The sequence below is a fragment of the Trichosurus vulpecula genome, chromosome X, assembly GCF_011100635.1.
Source record: "Trichosurus vulpecula isolate mTriVul1 chromosome X, mTriVul1.pri, whole genome shotgun sequence".
Lineage (NCBI taxonomy): Eukaryota > Metazoa > Chordata > Mammalia > Diprotodontia > Phalangeridae > Trichosurus > Trichosurus vulpecula.
The window spans coordinates 3,093,571-3,114,058 of record NC_050582.1 but is presented as its reverse complement, the minus strand read 5'-3'; the positions used below and the strand labels follow the sequence as shown (position 1 = coordinate 3,114,058).

At 46.9% G+C, this 20,488-nt stretch overlaps 1 protein-coding gene across 1 annotated transcript in view; it reads left to right on the top strand.

Annotated features, from left to right (window-relative positions):
• CLCN5 (chloride voltage-gated channel 5) overlaps positions 1-15,581 on the top strand; it is a 94,884-nt gene extending 79,303 nt beyond the window's left edge. Inside the window, exons 5-14 of the mRNA XM_036740194.1 lie at positions 691-790; positions 1,793-1,980; positions 3,066-3,188; positions 4,372-4,578; positions 9,159-9,239; positions 9,475-10,017; positions 11,272-11,458; positions 12,564-12,962; positions 14,218-14,434; positions 15,187-15,581. Coding sequence (XP_036596089.1) covers positions 691-790; positions 1,793-1,980; positions 3,066-3,188; positions 4,372-4,578; positions 9,159-9,239; positions 9,475-10,017; positions 11,272-11,458; positions 12,564-12,962; positions 14,218-14,434; positions 15,187-15,277 — 2,136 coding nt within the window. The 3' untranslated portion in view covers positions 15,278-15,581. The remainder of the gene's footprint in view (positions 1-690; positions 791-1,792; positions 1,981-3,065; positions 3,189-4,371; positions 4,579-9,158; positions 9,240-9,474; positions 10,018-11,271; positions 11,459-12,563; positions 12,963-14,217; positions 14,435-15,186) is intronic.
• Positions 15,582-20,488: the final 4,907 nt, after the last annotated feature.

Sequence of the window (20,488 nt, the reverse complement as noted above, 5' to 3'; positions counted from 1 at the left end):
GCTTATTTATGTTTTAGTTCTTCCAGTGTATTTCTAGCCACTTTAGGACTTGGGTTGGTTTTTGTAAAAGAGAGATCAATTAATGCTTAAAGCCACACAGACCTTTGCTATGGTTCATTTTTGAACTCTCAAGGGAGGACTTAAGGCCTAACATGAGCCCCCTGGGGAAGGGATAAGAAAGGATATAACCAGGGAAGGCATTTCTTTGGTATGTGAGATTCCAGAAAAGGGAAGAAGTGGAATGTGGCTAGGAAGAAGGGGCATGTCGAGAGCAGAGAGAGCCTAGTGCCAAATCCAGAGGTTTGGAGCTTTAATTGATAAACCTTCTTTTCCAAGAAAGACAGATGGGAAGTCAGAGAGAAGAAAGTCAGATAGGGAGAGAAGGGCAGACCAGTAACAGAGGGGATGGAATTTATGGGCACTGAGGAATGGGGATTGGTCTTGACAGAGCTGAGGGACATCAGAAGGTAGGAATGCCAATTTGGCAGGTGCTCCTATTGGTGCAGCCTCCAATTTCTGGAGAAAATTGGAGGATTTCAGAGGCGACTTTTGTGTTAAGGCTAACTCTGTCTGCCTTTCCAGGAGGCAGTAAGAATGCTTTGTTTTTGAGTGAATGGGTGACACGTGTGACAGAAAGGCAATCAAGCGAGCATGTCAGAGCCATGCGGTGCGTAATCTGTTCTTCTCCAGATCACCAATAAAAGCAAAGAGTCTACCTGGGCCCTGGTTCACCGTGTGAGCGACGCCTTTTCGGGCTGGCTGCTGATGCTGCTCATTGGGCTCTTAGCAGGTATGGTCAATCTTCCCATCGTGCAAGGGGCTGGTTGTCTTGGATGAAGGCCTGAGTGCAGTTAAAAGGCAATGTTGAGAGAGAAGCAAAATGGCCACTGAGTTCACTGGCTGCCCAGGAAGGGCCTCTCCTGGGGGGGAAGAGGGGGTAGCCCTGGCACTGCCCCTCAGTGCCATAGTAGACAGCAGAGCGAACTCGGGAGCATGTCCTGGGGTGGTGTGACTGGGAAATCCGCACTCTTACCAAAGCCAGGGGAGATTGAGCAATGAGCCACAGTGTTAATTTCTCCATTTCCAAGGGCAGATAAGGATGGCACACTCTGGAGCATCTGAGCTCATATATGGTTAGTATGGGCTGGAGTTCAAGGGCAGTGGAAGCAGCTCAGGGTGAGGAATGAACTGGAAGGTTGAAGTTGGGTGGATTCAAGACGAATGTGGAAGTTAGAGAGGGAGATGTGAGGAAACAGGTTTTGGAGGGTGATGGTGACCCCGGTGTGAAAGGAACCCCAGATGAGCAGAAATGAGTGTGGGAGGGGGTGCAGCACTGGTTTTCAGGAGGGCAGAGAAGCAGATGGAGAGCATGGAGTCCTCACGTAAAGTCAATCACCTCTGGCATCGGCTTCATGTATCAGAATACTGCTGGTATGAGTGAAGTACCAAGACAGTGACAGTGGCAATAACTCATTTTTTTTGAAGGCACAAAGGTCAGGAGAGGTCAGAACGAGAGTCAGAGGGAAGCAGAGACAAGTTGGATGGCTTTGGAATTTAATGTATAGAGTGCACCAAGACTTTAGGGACACCTTGTATGTGTTAGAGAAAAAAGGGCCAAACTGTCCGTGGTTAGAGAATTGTGGTGTCAAGGTCAGAGCGCAAGAGAAAATAGAATTTAAAAAAAATCAAGTGAGCTATATCTGTGTTTAGACTTTTGGTTTTCTGTAAATGAAAGTGCTCTAATTACTAAAGAAGACTGTAAGATGCGAGCTTGGCCTTTCCCCTCCATCAGGCTCCCTGGCCGGCTTGATAGACATCTCTGCTCACTGGATGACTGACTTGAAGGAAGGAGTCTGCCTCAGGGGCTTCTGGTTTAACCACGAGCATTGCTGCTGGAACTCGGAACAAGTCACCTTCGAAGACAGAGACAAATGCCTCGAGTGGAATACCTGGTCCCAGCTACTCATCAACCAGTCCGAGGTAGCTGGGACGGGGCTGTCTCTCTGCCTTGTCTTTGTCGATGACACCAGATGGTGCGCTTCAGCACAGGCAGCTGGGGAGTCTCTAGCCCTTGTGGGAAAAAGGGACCCAGCCGCGATTTCGCCTTCATCTTAGTACCCTGTGTTGCTATTTGTGTTCCCCCCAAGTAATTTCAGGAAAACTTGCCCTTGGCAGCCAGCAGGTGAGGGGTCCCAGTGGGTCCCAGCCATCACATTGGCAAGCTTTATGAAGGAGAAAGTTGACTTCCTCTTTCCCCCAGCTCTTTAGCTTTCTTTTCCAAATTAAAGTGAGATCATATTTATAGAGTGCCTAGCACATAGTAGGTGTTTATGAAATGCTTGTTCCCTCCCCCTCCCTCCTACTGTGAGCCTGAATGCCCTCACACCTGGATTGTAGTAGCTTTCTAAGCTATCTCCTTGCCTAAAACCAGCTTCAGCACCAAACAAATTCACAGGTCTGGGCCAAAAAAAAATCGTCCCAGCAGCCATCTAGCTTTCCCAGGATTCAGAATTGCTTCTGTCACAAAATAAGTTTCTTTTGTCCCCCTTTGTGATGGTGGCAGCTGCTGACAGGTGTCTGAGATCAGCTGTCCTCCCCACACACTCCGCTGAAGCCAGGATGCTCTTTTCCAATAACCATTGGGCCCATGCTCTTACGTGGAAACACCCTAAGAGGCCCTCCAAGGCTCTCCAGCCTGCTTAGCTCTTGTTCACTGACAGCCCGAGTTGTTTTTGCTGTAATAAAACATCTTGTTTTCAGTGGCAAGCTAATGGTTTCACCAAATGAGCTGACAGTGTGTTTCTGCTCTCGTGTCTCGAACTCTGGAAGGGGTGTCTCCTGAGAGTTCATGTAGATCCTGTCTCCTTCATGACCTTTCCCGAAAACCATTTTTCTAAGTAGTTTCATGCCTGATGGGGACAACCTCATCCAAGTCTGAGCCCTCTCTCTCTCCCTCTCCCTCCCTCTCCTTCTCCCTCTCTCTCTGTCTCATTTTCTTTCACTCTCTCTTTCTCGCTCTCTGTCTCTTGTTCTCTCACTCTCTCTCATATGTGTTTGTGTTCCAGGGAGCCTTTGCCTACATCCTCAATTATTTCATGTATGTCCTCTGGGCCCTCCTGTTTGCCCTTCTGGCTGTCTCCCTTGTCAGGGTGTTTGCACCCTACGCCTGTGGCTCTGGAATCCCTGAGGTGAGTTGCTGCTAAAACATGGAAGAAATTGTCCATCATCCTCTTTTACCCTGGAAAACAGTCCCAACACCTGGAATATGCTAGGAGTCCCCAACCTGGAAACAGTTGAAATCCTTTTCTCAGCAAAGCTGTGGCTTGGTTCCCAGACCAGCTCCTGGGAGCCCATGTAATCCAAAGTATATACAATGCAGTGTGTACAGCCCTTCACTAGAATCCTAGGGGGAGAGTTTGGAGCTGCCAGAGACCTCAGCAAGCCCTTTGTTTAAACCCTTCATTTGGTAGAGGAGGGAGGGAGGAAAGAGATTGAGGCCCAGAGAGGACAAGGGGAACACACAGCTCGGACTGGTGGCAGACTCCAGCTCTTTCTGATACACCGTGCTACTTCTGAGATTCCGACAGAGTTCACAATGTCCAAAGGCCTAAGAAATTGGAATCAATTGTTCTCTAAGACACATTTGATTAGAATCTTCATTCTCCTTGTATAACGTATCATCAGCCCTCCATAAGCTCTGTTCATGGAGTGAGTAATACACACTAGCAGACCGTCCCTAGCCTATAGGAAAGTTTTCTGGCATTGGCCCTCTGGATTCTCTTCTGCTCAGACTAATGAGGCTACTTTCCCTGACTGAGCCCAAACCAGTAGACTTCTCTGGCCTGAGCATTTGCTTTTGGGACCCTACATGTAGTTAATCTGAGAGTTGGCCTCTTGTATACGATTGATATCATAGAGAACCAGTTCCAATTAAAATGTAATCAGCATTCTCCTGTTCCGAATGCCCCATTTCTGAAATTCCAGTGGGATAAGGGTAAAATACATGTTGTTTAAAAACAGCCTCCACCCACTGCAAAAAAGTACAGTTGGGCCCCATGTTACAGACTGCTTCTGTTCACCCAGTGTTGACTGCCTAGAATGCCCACTGAGAAGGGTTTGCTGCAGGGGAAGGGCCCTTAACTATCTGCTCCCCTAGCCCCTTAAGGATCAGGAAAAGCAGATTCACATTAATAGGTTTCTTGCTCCACCCTGTTGGCTGGCTACTATGCACCAAGAGGAATTTGTTGGAGGAAGGAGCCTTTGGGGACTGTATATGGGATGCTTCTAAGTTAGGGAAGACTTCAGGGTTGTCGTTGCTTATGCAAAGGTAGCCTAGGGAATGTGCAACCTTTCTTGTGCTTGGACTTACAGATCAAGACGATTCTGAGTGGTTTCATTATTCGAGGCTATTTGGGAAAGTGGACACTGATCATTAAAACCATAACTCTGGTGCTGGCAGTATCATCTGGCCTGAGCCTGGGCAAAGAAGGCCCCCTTGTACATGTTGCATGCTGCTGTGGAAACATCCTTTGCCACTGTTTCACCAAGTACAGGAAAAATGAGGCCAAGCGCCGAGAGGTAAAGAAATAACAAAAGGCCCAAATACCAAGTGGCCTTCATGGTATTCATCCTGATGGACAAGCCTGTGAGTCTGCCCACTGTCTTTAGAGGGCCTTGTACAGAAGAGGGAGGGGGCTTCCTTAGTTGTGTTCCAGAGGGCCGAACGAGGAAGGTGCTTTTAACAATGGGAGCTGGTAAATGGGCTGCCTGCGGAGGCAGCAGCCTCTCTCAGGTCACCGGCAACACTCGAGGTGATCATCTGTTGGGTGGGATTCCTGATAGAAACAAAGCTGCCCTGCTTATCTGCTGCCCCATTTGAACTTCCTTCTGCTCTCTTTGGTGCATTTAAAAAAATGTTTCCTTGATACTTTTTTCTTTCTGTGTTTTGTTTTCCTTCATGAGCACTATCGAGCAGCTCCCCTACCTCACCCACATACTTCTTTCCTGCCTGTAGTCAAAGCCTCCCCACAGTGCGCCTCCTGGCCAAAAGAGGATCCTTGTAGCTTTCTCCCTAGACCCCCTGGCAATATCTTTCACAAAATGGGGTGCCCAGCATCAAACACAAGATTCCAAATGTAGCCTGACCAGGGAATAGGACAGGGGGCCAGTCACCAACATTGCTTCTCAATGCAGTGTGACGCAATGGGTGGAGCTCCAGAATTGGGAGTCAGTGGGCTGGATGTGCTCAGTGGGGGAGGGTCAGGAAGAGCTAAGCTCAAAGCTCATTAGCTGTGTGATCCTGGGCAAGTCACTCCACCTCCTTTGGGATACAAGAGATGTTAAGGAGCATGCTTCATCTTCAGTCCTCTGGACTTGTGGTTTCTTGTTGCGTTGAAGTCTCTTGTTATGAAGTCTCTCAAAGTTGTCTTTCTCTATAATGTTATAATTGTATAATTTCACTCTGTATCAGTTCATAGAAGTCTTCTCGGTTTCCTCTAAAGTTGTCCATTTTGTCGTTTCTTATGATACGATAATATTCTGTTTCATTCATATACCACAATTTGTTCAGCCATTCTCCAATAGGTAGGCACTCCTTTTTGTTGTTCAGTCATTTTTCAATTGTTTCCAACTCTTCATGACTCTGGGGTTTTTTTGGTAAAGATCCTGCAGTGCTTTGCCATTTCCTTCTCCAGCTCATTTTACAGATGAGGAAACTGAGGCAAACAGGGTGAAGTGACTTGCGCAGGGTCACACAGCTAGTAAATGTCTGACATCACATTTGAACTCAAGAAGAGGAGTCTTTCTCACTCCAAGTCTGGCACTCTATCCACTGCAGCACCAGATTGCTGCCCTAGGTACTGCTTTAGTCTCCAGTTTTTTGCTGCTATAAACATTTTTGTACATATGGGTCCTTTTCTTCTTTCTTTGATCTCTTTGGAATATAGACGTACTATTCATTGAGTCAAAGAGTGTGCCCAGTTTAATAGCTTTGGGGACCTTGTTCCAGATTTCTTTTCAGAATGGCTGGACCAGTTCTACCAACAGTGTATTAAAGTAGCTGTTTTCCCACAGCCCCTCCAGCATTTATCATTTTCCTCTTTAACAGTTAGTCAATCTGAAGGGTGTAAGGTGGAACCTCGGAGTTATTTTAATTTACATTTCTTTAATTATTAATGATTTGGAGAATTTTTTCATCTGGTTATTGGTAGCTTGGATTTCTTCCTTTGAGAACTGCCTGTTCATAATAACCTTTGACCATTTATCTCCTGGGAAATGGCTCTTAGTCTTATAAATTTGAATCAGTTCCTTATATGTCTTGGAAATGAGACCTGTATTAGAGAAACTTGTTGCAAAGGTTATTTTCCCAGTTATCTGCTTTTCTTCTAATTTTAACTGCATCAGAGTTGTGTAAATTTTATTTAATCAAAACGGTCTCATTTTCTCTTTATTCCATATATTTGTGTGACTATCTCTACCACTTGCTTAGTCATGAACTTTCCCCCTCTTCATAGATCCAACAGCTGACTTCTTCCATCGGTGCTCTAATTTGTTTATGACGTCATGTGTCCATTTGGAGCTCATCTGCCCCCGATATTTTTCAGGTGAACTGCTGTCTAGTCCTCCCTCATCTAGTATTTATGCAATTGATTTTCTGCAACTAATTATAACACTTTAAAGTGAATAGAAATAAATGTAACCTTAGTATACTCAGTCCACTATTTGAGTCCGTCAAGATCATTTTGGATCCTGATTCTGTCATCTGGTCTGCTAACTCTTCCTCCCAGTTTTGTGGTATCTGGAAATTTGTTAAGCCTGCCATCTGTGCCTTTACTTCAGGTTATAGATAAGAAATGTTTTCTAGCAGATGGCCAAAATGAGAGCTCCAGGGCCCCTAGCTGAGGGCTTCCTTTCAAGTTGACGTGGAAGCCTGGTTCCATACCCAGTAGAGAAAGAGATGTCTCTGTGTCGCTTTTCATTTTCAGGGTGTTTTTCAAAAAGAATCAAATGTCTGTGACATCACTAGGTTGTTTGGAGGTTTTCTAAGGCCTTGTACACACATTGTCTCATTGCACCTCCTAACTACCCTGTGAGAAAGGCTCTGAAGCATTACTGTCCTTTCCCAATTTTCCAGTGTTCAGGATGGGGTTCTGTAAACGGACCCCTCAGCATCAAGCTTGGCATTCTTGCTGGAACAACATTGTGCTGTCTCCTCACATTATACTGTACTTGGATCATAGATGGCTTTGAAACTTTTGTGGCACTTGGTGTAAGATGATGATCTGTTCCTCTCCTCCACCCAAGCACCGTCCTATTTTTCCAGCACCTTGGGCTCATGGAACACTGGAGCATTCTATGCATTTGGTTTGAAATGGGGCTTTTGTTGATCTCTTCTGCTCATGTGCTTTTCTGGTTTTTATATAGTGTCATGATAGTTCTGACATCCTGTTTTAGAGCATTGTTTTATGTGAGGCTGTACCTCCCCCGTCCTTATCTTTTTCATTGCTGTTCTTTACCTTACGTTCTTCCATATGAATTTTCTGAAATTGTCTGAAGCGCGTGCCATTGCCGCTTTTAATCTCAAAATTAGTTTGGATAGGACTGTCAGCTTTGCTGTGTCAGCGCTCCCTAAGCATGAATACGAACTACTTCTCCAATTATTTAGTTCTTTCTTTATTTCTATAAAAATTGTTTATAACTGTAGTTCTCGAAGTCCTGTGTATGGCACGGAACATGAGTTCCTAGATACTTACCCCATCGCCTCATCTTAAATGGGTTTTCTATCCATTTTTCCTCCTCTATGTTCTATCTAGAAGCACTGATAATTTTGTGAGTCATTTTATGTCCCACTCTTTTGGAGAAGCGATACATTCTTTTGCTCGATTTTTTGGGCAGATTTTCTAAATAAACTGTTGCATCGTCCTTAGCCTTTGTGATCCCCTATTTATTATTTGATTTCTGTTTAACTAGCATCTCTGGAACCCTGGTGTTAGTGGGAGAGTTTTCTGCAGGCTGAACACCCCAAGTCTTTCCAATTGACTCTCCCCCCCACCATGTGGCATGATCTCAAGGCCCTTTCCCCTCTTCGTCACCCTCTTCTGGTCTATCTCCAGTTTAGCAAAGTCCTACCTAAAAAATGGCACCCAGACCTAACTACAAACACTCCTCTAGATGTGGCAGAGAACAGGACTGTTGCCTCCTTGGCCTTAGGCATAGATTTCTCTGAATGCAACTGAGGATAACATTTATCACCCTGTTGACTCATATTGAGCTTGTAGTTTCCAATAAACAGCTTTCTTACCATGCCTTGTAAGTGGTGGGGGTGGCCTTGGTGACGTCTGAAGTCCCCTTCTAAAGCCATGATCCTATGACATATACTAGGTGCTTGTTGATTGATTGGTCGGATACCCTGACAGTGTGGTGGGCCCCCATGTCAGGCACCATTTCGGAGCTATTGTATGTTGTTAACATTACTATAATATAAAATATCTATTATCCTCAATAGTCAAATGAGCATGTGGTATGGTTTTTATCATCATACGTAATAATAGTTCATAAAATATATCATGGACTGAGGAAGACTCCGATATTGTGGCATCCTCTGAGCTAGCACAGACACGTTGTTGAGTACAACTGACGGTATCAGTGATGACCACGCACCTCGCTCACTTCTTTTTCATAGTGGGGAGGTCTCACCTCCAGATGGTTTTGACCGTCTGATGAAATCCCCCATGTAAATGCCTCAGGCTCCATCTGAGGGAGGGCTGCCTGAGCTTAAGTGCCGAAGTGTCAGACACCAGCTCTGTGTGCCAGGGGCTCCTTGGGTCGGGCGGTTCTAGAATAATTTCTGTGTCTACCTTCCTTACGCAAGAGAGACCCTCTAGGTGCTTCAAGCTCTTAGATTAATAGGTTGTCAACAGTCAAACCGTTTATAATGTTTAAGATTGTAATAAATCACGGTTAACCCTCACTTCTTGCTGTTCCTGCCTGGATCAAATTAAACTGAATTGAATTTTGGTCAACAGGAAATGGGAAACGTATCTGATGGTGGGAGTAGTAACAGTATTAATCTTAATTAAACAGAGCGAGCTTTGAAATCAGATGTCAGAGCAGGGAAGTAGACCAATCATGTAGCTGATGCCGAGTGTTTGCTTTTGCAGGTTTTGTCGGCAGCGGCAGCGGCAGGTGTTTCTGTAGCCTTTGGAGCTCCCATTGGTGGGGTGTTATTCAGCCTGGAAGAGGTAAAAGTGGTCCCTAGCAAAATCTCTGAAGTCCCTCTGCTTTCCATGTGACCTTTCTGGTGGCCTCGTGCTTGGAGAGCTCTCTGGAGGGGCTGGAGAAGGGCATTGGACCCATGTGCCTCCCAAGGACTCGGGCCTGTGGCAGTTCCTCATCCCCCGCCCCCCGATTGTGTTCTTCACCAAAACACTTGATGCCTGTGTGTCTGATTTGGCTTTCTCCTCTTCTCCCTTGCAGGTCAGTTATTATTTCCCCCTCAAAACACTGTGGCGATCTTTCTTTGCTGCTTTGGTGGCGGCGTTTACCCTGCGTTCCATCAACCCTTTTGGGAACAGCCGGCTGGTTCTGTTTTATGTAGAGTTTCACACTCCATGGCATCTCCTGGAGCTTGTGCCATTTGTGCTCTTGGGGATCTTTGGGGGTCTCTGGGGAGCCTTCTTTATCCGTGGCAACATCGCCTGGTGCCGCAAGCGCAAAAATACCCAGCTGGGCAAGTACCCGGTGCTGGAGGTCCTTGTCGTGACGGCCATCACGGGCATCCTGGCTTTCCCCAACGAGTATACACGCATGAGTACCAGTGAGCTGATTTCTGAGCTCTTCAATGACTGTGGCCTCCTGGATTCCTCCCAGCTCTGTGACTATGTGAACAACTTCACTACCACCAAAGGGGGCAAGCTGCCAGACAGGGCTGCCGGTGCGGGGGTCTACACAGCCATGTGGCAGCTTTCTCTGGCCCTTGTCATGAAGATCCTCATCACCATCTTCACCTTTGGGATGAAGGTGAGGGATCCTTGTTTGCACAAGCTCTGCCAGGTGCCCTATTACACACTCTAGGGGGCTGCTACGGCACTTGGGAAACCTGGCTCTCTATTGCCCTCCCACAACCCCTTTTCATGTGTTCTGGAGCTTGCTAGAAAATTTCCTCTCCACCGTATGTTCCCCAACTTGAGTTCTTATGAAAGGTGAAGCGAGTAATGTGCTCTCCTAGTCTCTGTGTCTCTCATAAAGGGCAGGAGACAGCATTCGATGGTGGAAGGATGGGGAAATCCTCTGTATTTTTTGTTAAGTACATTTTGGAGCTAAGCAGCATTGGAGTGACAGTGTTGACCCTTCCCAGGTGACCTGATATCTTTCCCAGAAATTAATGGGCACACTTCTAGTTTGTTTGTGCCTGGACAGAGATTGAAACTTTTGCCAGCAGAAGTCAGTGTGCTGTGCTTTTATTTTCACTTCCTTTGACTCACAGTCCAAAAGAAACAAAAAGGAAACATCTCAACAACCCTTCCCCTCCTCAAACCTAGCCATCAGCAGGGGCCTTTTCTACCAAGACGCTGAATTATGTCTGCGGCCTGCACCACCCCACCACCACCACCCTGGGAGAATGTGAGTGAGAAGCTCTGCTCAGTCCAGAACTTGTCTGAGATGACATAATTCATCTCCACCATGGATGGTTTTGACAACATGGCTTCATTGTTTAGTTTGTAATTTTCTGTTGACCACGAACTGTCTGGCCTGGAAGGAACCTCTGGCCATTTCTGTCATGGCCATCCCTACCTGTCAGGGATGGTGTAGATGGGGTACCTGGTCAGGGCTGGCTGGGGCCATATGGCGTCTGAGGACCCTTCCAGCTCTGAGAGTTTGAGCAGTGGGGCTGCACACAGCCATCATAGCTCATGTTTCTAAGCACAAAGAATCGAGCACAGAAAAATATCTGCATATGAGAACAGTTCCCTGTTTTTCCTTCTCTTTGCCATCCGTGGTTTTGGCCTCTAGCTCTCTGGTCTGGAGAGCTCAGGTTCTTGGCCCCAAGTTCATGGCCCCCACATGGCTCCCAGTTCAAGGCAAGGTATCTAGCCCTGAGACCCCTGAGATCCAGTGGGATTGGAAGGCGTCTTCCAAACTAACTTTGTACTTTGCTCAAAAATCCTTTGTGGGACCACACAGATAAAGTAATTCTCATTCTCTCTCTGAATGGATACAGTCTGGGGTTTTTGGAAAGTCTTTCTTATTAATCACTCATTCCTTCTTTCACAGGTCCCCTCTGGTCTCTTCATTCCAAGCATGGCTGTTGGTGCCATAGCAGGAAGACTTCTAGGTGTGGCAGTGGAACAGCTAGCTTACTATCACCATGACTGGCCCATCTTCAGTGGTTGGTGCAGCCAAGGAGCTGATTGTATCACACCTGGCCTTTATGCGATGGTTGGTGCGGCAGCCTGCTTGGGTAAAGTCTCTGTGTTGGTTTGAGCCAAGTGCTGGGTATTTCATGTAACCTGCAGGGAGCAGTAGGCAGGAGCTTGTTACAAGTGTACAGGCTACTACATTTGGGCCAAGTCTGCTGCCTACGGTGGAATCTGGAGCAGGTTGGGTCTGCTCTCTGGGCCAGTTTCCCCTTTTGTGCGACAAGAGGCTAGGGCTAGGTTGCTGCTAAGCTCTAAATCTGATGTCCTGAAATCTAAGGTGGTGAGCCACAGTGAGGGATTTTGAAGAGATATCAATGCCCTTTGTGAGTTTGTGGTTTTAAAGAGCCTTCAGAAAGAAAGCTTTAGATGTGTAGACATTGCTTTAGGGAGTCAGTTGGATTCTCAGAATTCAAAGGAGTCTGAGAGGTCATCTAGTCCCACCCCCCTCCCCTCTCCTGTGTTCTAACCTGAGTACATTTGGTGCTTTTCTCAGGGTCCATCCCGCTGGCCTGCAGCGTAGATGACATTTCATTATCTTGGGCTTTCTGGGGCTAGGCTTGCACATTTGGCATTGCACTGGTGCTCTTCTTGCCCTTATAGCTAGGCACTCACCAAAGAGATTTTCCTAAAATAATGTTCTTACCAAGTCACCGTCCTATTCAAGAAACCCCGATGGCTCCCTCTTGCCTCCAGGTCAGATATCAAATCCTGTGTGTGTAAAGACATGGAAGCCCTTCCCGGGCTGGCCCCGTCCTCCCTTTCCAGTCTTCTTCCACTTCGCTCTGCAATCCTGTCACCATGCTTTTGGACTGGCTGGGTCCCCTCGGCCTGGAGCACTCTCCCTCCTCACCTCCACCCCTTGGCTTCCCTGGCTTCCTTTGAGACTCAGCTGCCATCTTACCCTCTGAGATGACCTCCCACTTGCACTGTCTGTATCTTGTATGTAGATTGTTGTTTGCATGTCATCTCTCCCATTAGAATGTAAACTCCTTGAGGACAGGGTCTGTTTTATGCCTCTCTCCGTAGTTCCCCTGGTTAGCACAGTGCCTGGCTCATCGTGTGTGCTTAATAGATGCTTGTCGATTGACTAAATTGATTTTTCTTAATGAGGCCCTAATGTCTTTGTACAAATATTGTACTTTTCAGGTGGAGTGACTCGTATGACTGTGTCCCTAGTCGTCATCATGTTTGAACTCACGGGTGGCCTGGAGTACATCGTGCCCCTAATGGCTGCAGCTATGACCAGCAAGTGGGTGGCAGATGCCATCGGGCGGGAGGGCATTTATGATGCCCATATTCGCCTCAATGGATACCCATTCTTAGAAGCGAAAGAAGAGTTCACCCATAAGACTCTGGCAATGGACGTGATGAGACCCCGTCGAAGTGACCCAACGCTCATGGTCCTCACACAGGACAGTATGACCGTGGAGGATGTAGAGACTCTAATCAGTGAGACCACCTACAGTGGCTACCCGGTGGTTGTATCTCGAGAGTCCCAGAGGCTGGTGGGGTTTGTCCTCAGGAGAGACCTCATCATTTCAATTGGTAAGTGCTGAGAGGGCTGAATGTTCTCGTTGGAAATGTGCTTTCTCATAAGTAGGTTCATGTTTTGTTCAGTGATAATGTCAATGACCACGACATGATAAATGTTTGAGGATAGGTTGTTTGGGGTGTATTCTGAATAATTGAGGCTTACCGAACCCTGGAGGTACAGAGCAGAGGCATACTTAGCCACAGGTAACTCAAGGACTAAAATGGCCATGTGCCTTTCCCTTGCAAGTTAGAACCCAGGACACAGTGAAGACACCATGAACCTAGGTTATCATTTAGAAATTAAGTGAAGCTAAAGGTTGGGGTAATGGGGTAACAGAGTATACTAGGAAGTATGATGTGGCCAAGCACCAATCAGATTTGGAAGAGCTGGGTGAGTCCTAGCTCTGACACTTCCTCACTGTGTGAACATGGGCCTAGTCATTTTCCTTCTCTGAGCCTCAGCTTTCTCATCTATAAAATGGGGATAATTACCCTCATACTACACCTCCCTCAAGGGGTGGTTGTATAAATATTAAAGCCCATAGAAATGTGAGTTCTGACTATTTCTCTCTTCTCAAAAAATCTCAGGAACTCCCATCACCTCCTGAAGTACTCCTCAGCCTGACATTCGGCCTAACCCCAACCTCCTTTTCCACCCCCATTGTACTCTTCCCCTTCCTGTGGTCTAGTACAAAGTATGGTGTGTTCTGGGCATACTTCCTCACTATTTCTGCAGGTCTTGGCACCAGAAGTGCCCTTCCCCATCCCCACTTCGTTCTGCTGATTCCTGCCCCTTTCCCCACATGGTCTTTGCACCATATGCCATCTCTTCTGTGAAACCACCTAGACTCTCTCCCTCCAGTGAGCCCAGGCAGCCCTGGAGACAGTTAAAGGCCTTTACCGGGACCTGGACATTGTACCTTGTATCCCTCACATCACAGTTATCTCTGTACATCGCTTCCCTTTCTCCTGCTGGGAGCAGGGGCCATGTCTTAACCAGGATACAATATGTGCCAAATAAGTGTTGAGTGACCCCATTTTCAGTCTGAGTTAATGGCTCTGCAAGCTTAGGATCTCTGCAGCCCAGTCCAAGGGAAGGAGGCCAGGATTTGGAGTCCAAAGAACATTGGTTCAAATCCTGGTTCTCCTTCTTTGTACCTATGTGACCTGGGGCAGCTTGAAATCTCTACTCCCAAAGAAATGATGGAAGTGTTGGAGAGAAGCTCCTTGTGTGAGGCCACATTGATGACATTTGTGTTTCAAATAGAAAATGCTCGGAAGAAGCAGGATGGCATTGTGAGCACCTCCATCATTCATTTCACGGATCATTCCCCTCCACTGCCTCCTCATGCTCCCCCGTCGCTCAAACTTCGCAACATCCTGGACCTCAGCCCATTCACAGTGACAGACCAAACGCCCATGGAGATTGTGGTGGACATATTCCGAAAACTGGGACTTCGCCAGTGTCTGGTCACACACAATGGGTAAGAACGTCTGTGTGAGGTCAGAGATTGGAGTCTGGTAGAAGGGAGTGGTGTATCCGGGCAAGCATGTCAAGGGATGAGAGGAATCCCAGAAGTGGATTGACATTCATCGGCTGAAGAGACAGGCTTCACGTAGCCCAACAAAATGGTGGTAGTGGGAGCTTGGTATCCTTACTGTAGAAATGCTCCCCTGCCACCGAGAGTCACCTTCCTGTTGTTCAGTGGTCCTGCCCAAGACTGTGAGGAATGAATGCACAGAGAGAGATAAATAGAAAGCGTTTGCTCCCTAAATTATCTTCAGGAGTGCAAGTCATTGTCTTTAAGAATTGGGAGTGGCTGGGGCAGCTAGGTGGTGCAGTGCATAGGGCACCAGCCCTGGAGTCAGGAGGGCCAGAGTTCAAATCCAGCTTCAGATACTTGACACTTACTAACTGTGTGACCCTGGGCAAGTCACTTGACCCTGATTGCCTCAAGAAAAAATAAACCTAAGAATTGGGAGTGGGAGCGATGGGCATTACTGTCCTGTGAGCTAGTTGTGCCAGGTGGTTTTTTCCTTCCTCTCCAATGCCGAAGGGCATGTTTGGGCCTTTAAAAAAGGGATTCTAGCCCATAGTAGCCTTCTTAAAGCCTTCCGCTAATAACCTAGGCCAGTGAGTGCTATACCCCAGAACCAGGGGACAAGGAAGGACTGACTGCTGGTGGAGCAGGGGTGGGGATGGTATTTTATCCTGACTTTTTTATTTACATTGTAGGCGGCTCCTGGGAATTATTACCAAAAAGGATGTATTGAAGCACATAGCCCAGATGGCCAACCAAGATCCCGATTCCATACTTTTCAACTGAAGTCCTGGAACTGCGCTGGGGATGTGACACCATTGCTGTTGTTTAGAAAACCTGAGTACCCAGTGCATTTCCCATTTGGGAAGGAGGCTGATAATCATGTGTTGTTTGGGACTTCCCTCTCAGCTCACCTATTGCACTACAGAATCTTCTCTTTAGGAGAGCATGCTCCTGAGGCTTTTGGGAAGTTACAATGCAAAGATTTCACAAAGGAGTAAAAGAAAATTGCCATAGGGGAGTGCTTTTCCTTTCTCTTGTACTCCCGTCCCCCTCTTTCCCTTCCTATCCCTTCCCTCCCCTTTCCTCCCCTTCTCTTTCCTTCCCTTCCCCCCTGCCCCTCTCTCCCTTGCCCTCCCCTCCCCTTCTCCCTCCTTGCCTTTACCCCTCCCCTCCTCTTCTCCCTCCTGTCCCCTTCTCTACCTCCCCTTCTCTCCCTCCCCTCCCCTTTTCTCCCTTCCCTCCCCTCCCCTTCTCCCTCCTCCCCTCCCCTTCTCTCCCTCTCCTTCCTTTCCTATCCCTCCCCTCCTCTTCTCTCTCCCCTCCCTTTCTCTCCCCTTCTCTTCTGTCCCCTTCTCTCACCTTCCCTCTCTTCTCCTTTCCTTCTTTTTTTTTTAAATAAGATCTTTATTTTTTTAACTTTGGTAACTAATGATTAGCCAGCTTAACCATCACTAAAACCTCTGCAAGGAACCTCTTGGCCCACCTGGCCTCCTCCACTGTCTTCTGGCCCTTTTGGAGGTCTAGACCTACAAACTCGGGCTTTACTTGGTTTACTGACAGACAGGAAAACCGAAAAGTTCCATGGGATTCTCCCCAGATTGGAGGGGGGGGAGCGTGGTTTCATTCTCACAGCAGGTGGTCTTGTGCCTGTTAAACTATTTAGTGGGATTCCAGATTTTTGCTGTCCCTGTACATAGGGTGTAGGTGGGGGAGGGGAAACTCGCCAGCCTTTCTTTGTGTGAAATTCCTGAATCCTCCCAGAATACTGCTTGGTTTGACCTCTCACTGTACGCAGGGAGGCCCGCTTCTGTAGCTTGCTTACTCATTGCTCATGCTCCTTATATCAAGAGCAGAAATGTTATACTGCTTTCTCTTTGCCTGCAAAAATATTCACTGTTAATCGGGTAGATTTGTAAACAGTAGCAAAGAATGCTTTCTTACATGATCCTGAAACAAATGCTATGTGCGAATTGATTCATTAAAGGATATAGGGAAAAGAAAAGCCTTAGTGGAGATGTGATAGGCATCTTCAGGTGTTTGAAGGTCTTGTCATGTGGAAAAGGAATGGGACTTTCCCAGCAATGGGTAGAAATCACTGACAGGCAGTTTTTGGCTTGATGTGTTTGCAAAAACCCCTTAACCGTCAGAGCTGGGCCCAAGAAGTGGTGGCTTCCACCTTATTAGTGATCCACTCCTTGAGTCCTTGGTCAGGCATGGACTAGTCTGGTTGGATGACATGTACTTGGAGGTGCTAGAGATTCTGTGATTGGGGTCACAGCTCTAAGATCAATTATAAGAACTGACTAACCACATAGGACTCAGCTGCTATCTCTAAAAGTGAAGGTACGTGATACAAGTCACAAGGACTAGGTCACTTGGTCCCCTCGCTTGTGTCCGCTGGCTTTTCCAAAACTCCAGTGGTGTTCAGGTTGGACTGGGCCTGTTATAGACTCCCCAGGGAAACTATGGGTCCCTTAAAGTTCCTAATGATCCAAGTTGGAAACCCCCCCCCCCCCGCAATCCCATATACCTCCCAAGCTCCCCTGGGCTCCATGAGGGTGGCACCCAAAGGTGCTATGGTAAAAATCAATAGTCCTTTAGAATCCTCTGGGGATCGGGTGCTGAGTAGTAGGGTTACAGAGCCCTCAATCACTTCATTCCCTTCATTTTATCCACATGCAGCTCTCCCTTCTGCTCCCCTTCAAACAACTCAGGACTGAGCCCCATAGTATAGAAGACACTCCAAAAGATCCCTCCTAGGATTATGCACATGTACCAAAGATGGCATACACTCTGCCTTTCCTTAGTACACAGACTGATTCCTCCCATTTTGGGCAGGAAGACAATGGCCTCCATGTCCCCACTTTCCTTCTTGTAAGTTGTCCTATATGACTGGAGTTCACTTCATTTCCAAACACGTATTCCCCCCTTTCCCCCAACAAGCACACACACACTCACGCTTCCTCTGCTCAATGATGGGCAGACCCTGGATGCCATTCCATCTCCCCAGCACACCAAAAGGAAAAGGGAAGATCCACTGCTGTAGCTCCTCATAAAAGGCTACCAAACCCTCCTTAGAGCTGTTACTCAGGATTTTGCACTTCAAATTCTAGCCTTCGGAAGTTCTTTTATTACATATAATTATTTTGGAAATGTCAGAGAGTCACAAGGTATCATAGTCTCTCTTTTAAAATGTCAATCTGATGTTTTCAAGGAGCAGCCCAGAAGGCTCTTGCCTAGGTAAAATAGCAGCCGGTTTCAGTAACATTTCCTGTTTCTTTGATTTGGTCAGTCCACATTAAAGGCAGTTGACTGTGTGCTGAACTAACCATCTGGTGCCAGACAGACCCTGTGGGACACAGGGAAAGTGAAGCCCTTGGCGACATTTTTCCTTTGACTAGAGGCTCTGCTCCCACTGATGTTTGTGAAGATGACAAGTTGGGGTTTCTGTCTGTCACTTGGTGTTATCGAAAAGCTGAGTAGTGAGGCTTCCCTCGAGTACCAGTTTGCTCTTGTTTCTCATGTCTCCCCGAAATCTTTGACAGTTGAGGCAGCCCAGAGCGTTATCTGTGCTGGGGCCATTGTGTGCTTCCCAAGCTTTTTTGCACAATGAGAACGTCATGGCTTCTGTTTTTTGTTTTTTCATTGTTGTCATTTTGGAGTACAACCCCTCACAGTACCCTCCCTTGCAACAGAGAAGTCGAATTAAGCAAACCAAATAGACAGATCAGCACCCGTGTCTCAAAAGCATGTGGACATGTCTCCTGCCATCTGTCGAATGAGAACAGAGACATGTTTCACCATTGGTCCTCTGGAAGCCACCTTGGTCACTGCCTTGATCTGAGTTGAGCTCTTTTGGGGTTTGGTTTCCTTTGCGTTTTTATTGTCATCGTGGCCTTTCTTTCTTTGCTGTGTATCAGTTCAGAGTGATCTTCCCATATTTCTCTGAGTTGTCATGGGTCATAACTGCTTTCCACCATTCCCTGCTTGTTTTCTGGTGTTTTCCTGCCTCTGAATCTCTTGGGTCAAGTGGCACCTTGCTTCCTGGCGTCAACCTCTTCGGAGGCAGTGCCCAAGCGTGGGCCTCTCAGCTTGGGAGGACTTTTCCCGCTTATCATCCAGATGTAGTTGTGGCCTATACAGTGTATCCATCATGACACACTTACAACCCCGAGGAGCTGGAATTTGCTCTGATTGTGGCTAAAGCTTCCTGTCAACTTGCTAGTTCAGCACATTCACAGAGCCTCTTTTCTTGGCCTAAAGGAAAATGTGGCCTGTATTTAGCTGTTAAGCCAAACAGATGCAGGGAGCTCTGACAGCCCAGGCCAGCGGCCACATGGCCCCAACTAGGGAATTCTGTGACCCACAGATTAATGACCTAAGGCTCATCTGTTTAGTGTAAAAGCACTAAACGTGTTCTGTATGAGAGAGGGGGCTCGTGCTGGAATGCAATTGATTACTTCTGCAGAGTTTTGGCTTTCTAGTGAAGAATATATCTGGTAGACAGCCAGCCCTGAAAGGGATGAGAGGCCATCAGTTATTCTTTTAAAAGAAGACCTCCTTGTTCATCTGTGTTTGCACATTTTCGCAGATTTTAAATAGGGACGATAGTTAACTCCCACTTATCTGAAGCGATGGTATGTTGGGCAGGGAGTATAGAGGGTAGAGAAGAGGGGCAAATTCCATCAAAGAGTGAATACTTGGAAAAAAACCATTTGTTTGGACTAATCACAGTGACACACCCCTTTTCTGCCTGGCCTCAACTTCCCCCGGCTTCATTCTACCGTCAGCAGCTGGGACCCAGCTGCACGGTGGGAAAGAGGCCACCATCTCATGGCTTCCATGGATAATGCTGTGGTGAGATCATCTCAAGGCGTTGATCCAACAGCAAAGCAGTTCAATTGTTTTGGCACCAAACAGCTGTATCTGAACAACTCTTGGCAGGAAGAGCCGAGAACAGGATTAAAATCTCCAATGAATCCTCAATTTGGTTACAACATGAGCATGAGAAAGTAATGGCAAATTAGTACACTTTGAGACACTGAAGAACTTTGAAGCAAAGCCCTATGAACTCATTAAAAGAAAAGAAAAAGGTTTTCTCCAAGTTCTTGCTGAAGAGTTCATTATGATATGTTGCTATTGCCCTTCAAAATTGTGCCCCACAATGATTTCTGTACTATGAAAGGCAGTTTTCGAAAGTGAATTATTGTTGGTGAACAGGGACTTACCTGCCCACAAGTCTCATTTTTGAATGCTTGGGATTGGAAATGCCCAGTTTTTGCAATTTTCTGAAAGTGCTAAGTGCCCAGGCCAGCAATGGAAGAAGGAAGCTGTTTTGTCTCTCCTTACCTTGGACCCCTGTCGTATAAGAGGAAGTATGGCAGAAGGGTCATGTGGGGAGAAATTCCGAAAGGACATGTTCAAGGGAACCTTGATTCTTTTAAGAACTAGTGTTTCAAACACAGGAAGGAGCCCCAACTCTTCAGTTTGGAGCAACTTGGTGGATAATCGGGATCCCTTAGAAATGTGAAATAAATGGAGTGCCAGTGGGAAAGTGCCACTGTGTACTACTACTGGCGCTTGGCCTGGAAATGTGGGCAAGAGGCAGTTGGTCTCCCCTACCCCCTTCCCTCCCAGGCCTGGCATCTTGAAGATGCGATATTCCCATGCCTCCAGGGAATGAGGTCAGAGCAGAAAAATTCATCAAGAGGACCAAGTACATAAAGGCTTCTAAGTGTGAGAGGTGAGAGCAGGGCTCAGTTGTGGGGTGATATCCTAGGATGGAAGCTCACATGGGGGTGCAACCTGCACCAGTGATGCTAAGCTGTCTTCAGCTGCCACAGCCTTTCCCCCAGTCTTCTACAGTGGCATGTTCCCAGCCAGATCAATTTCATGGGCCCTGTGTGAAGGGGACATTTTTCAACTGCATCCCAGTTCCAGGCATTATTAAACAAAGGCTTTATCGAGCTAAGAAGGGTTTACACAAAAATGTTC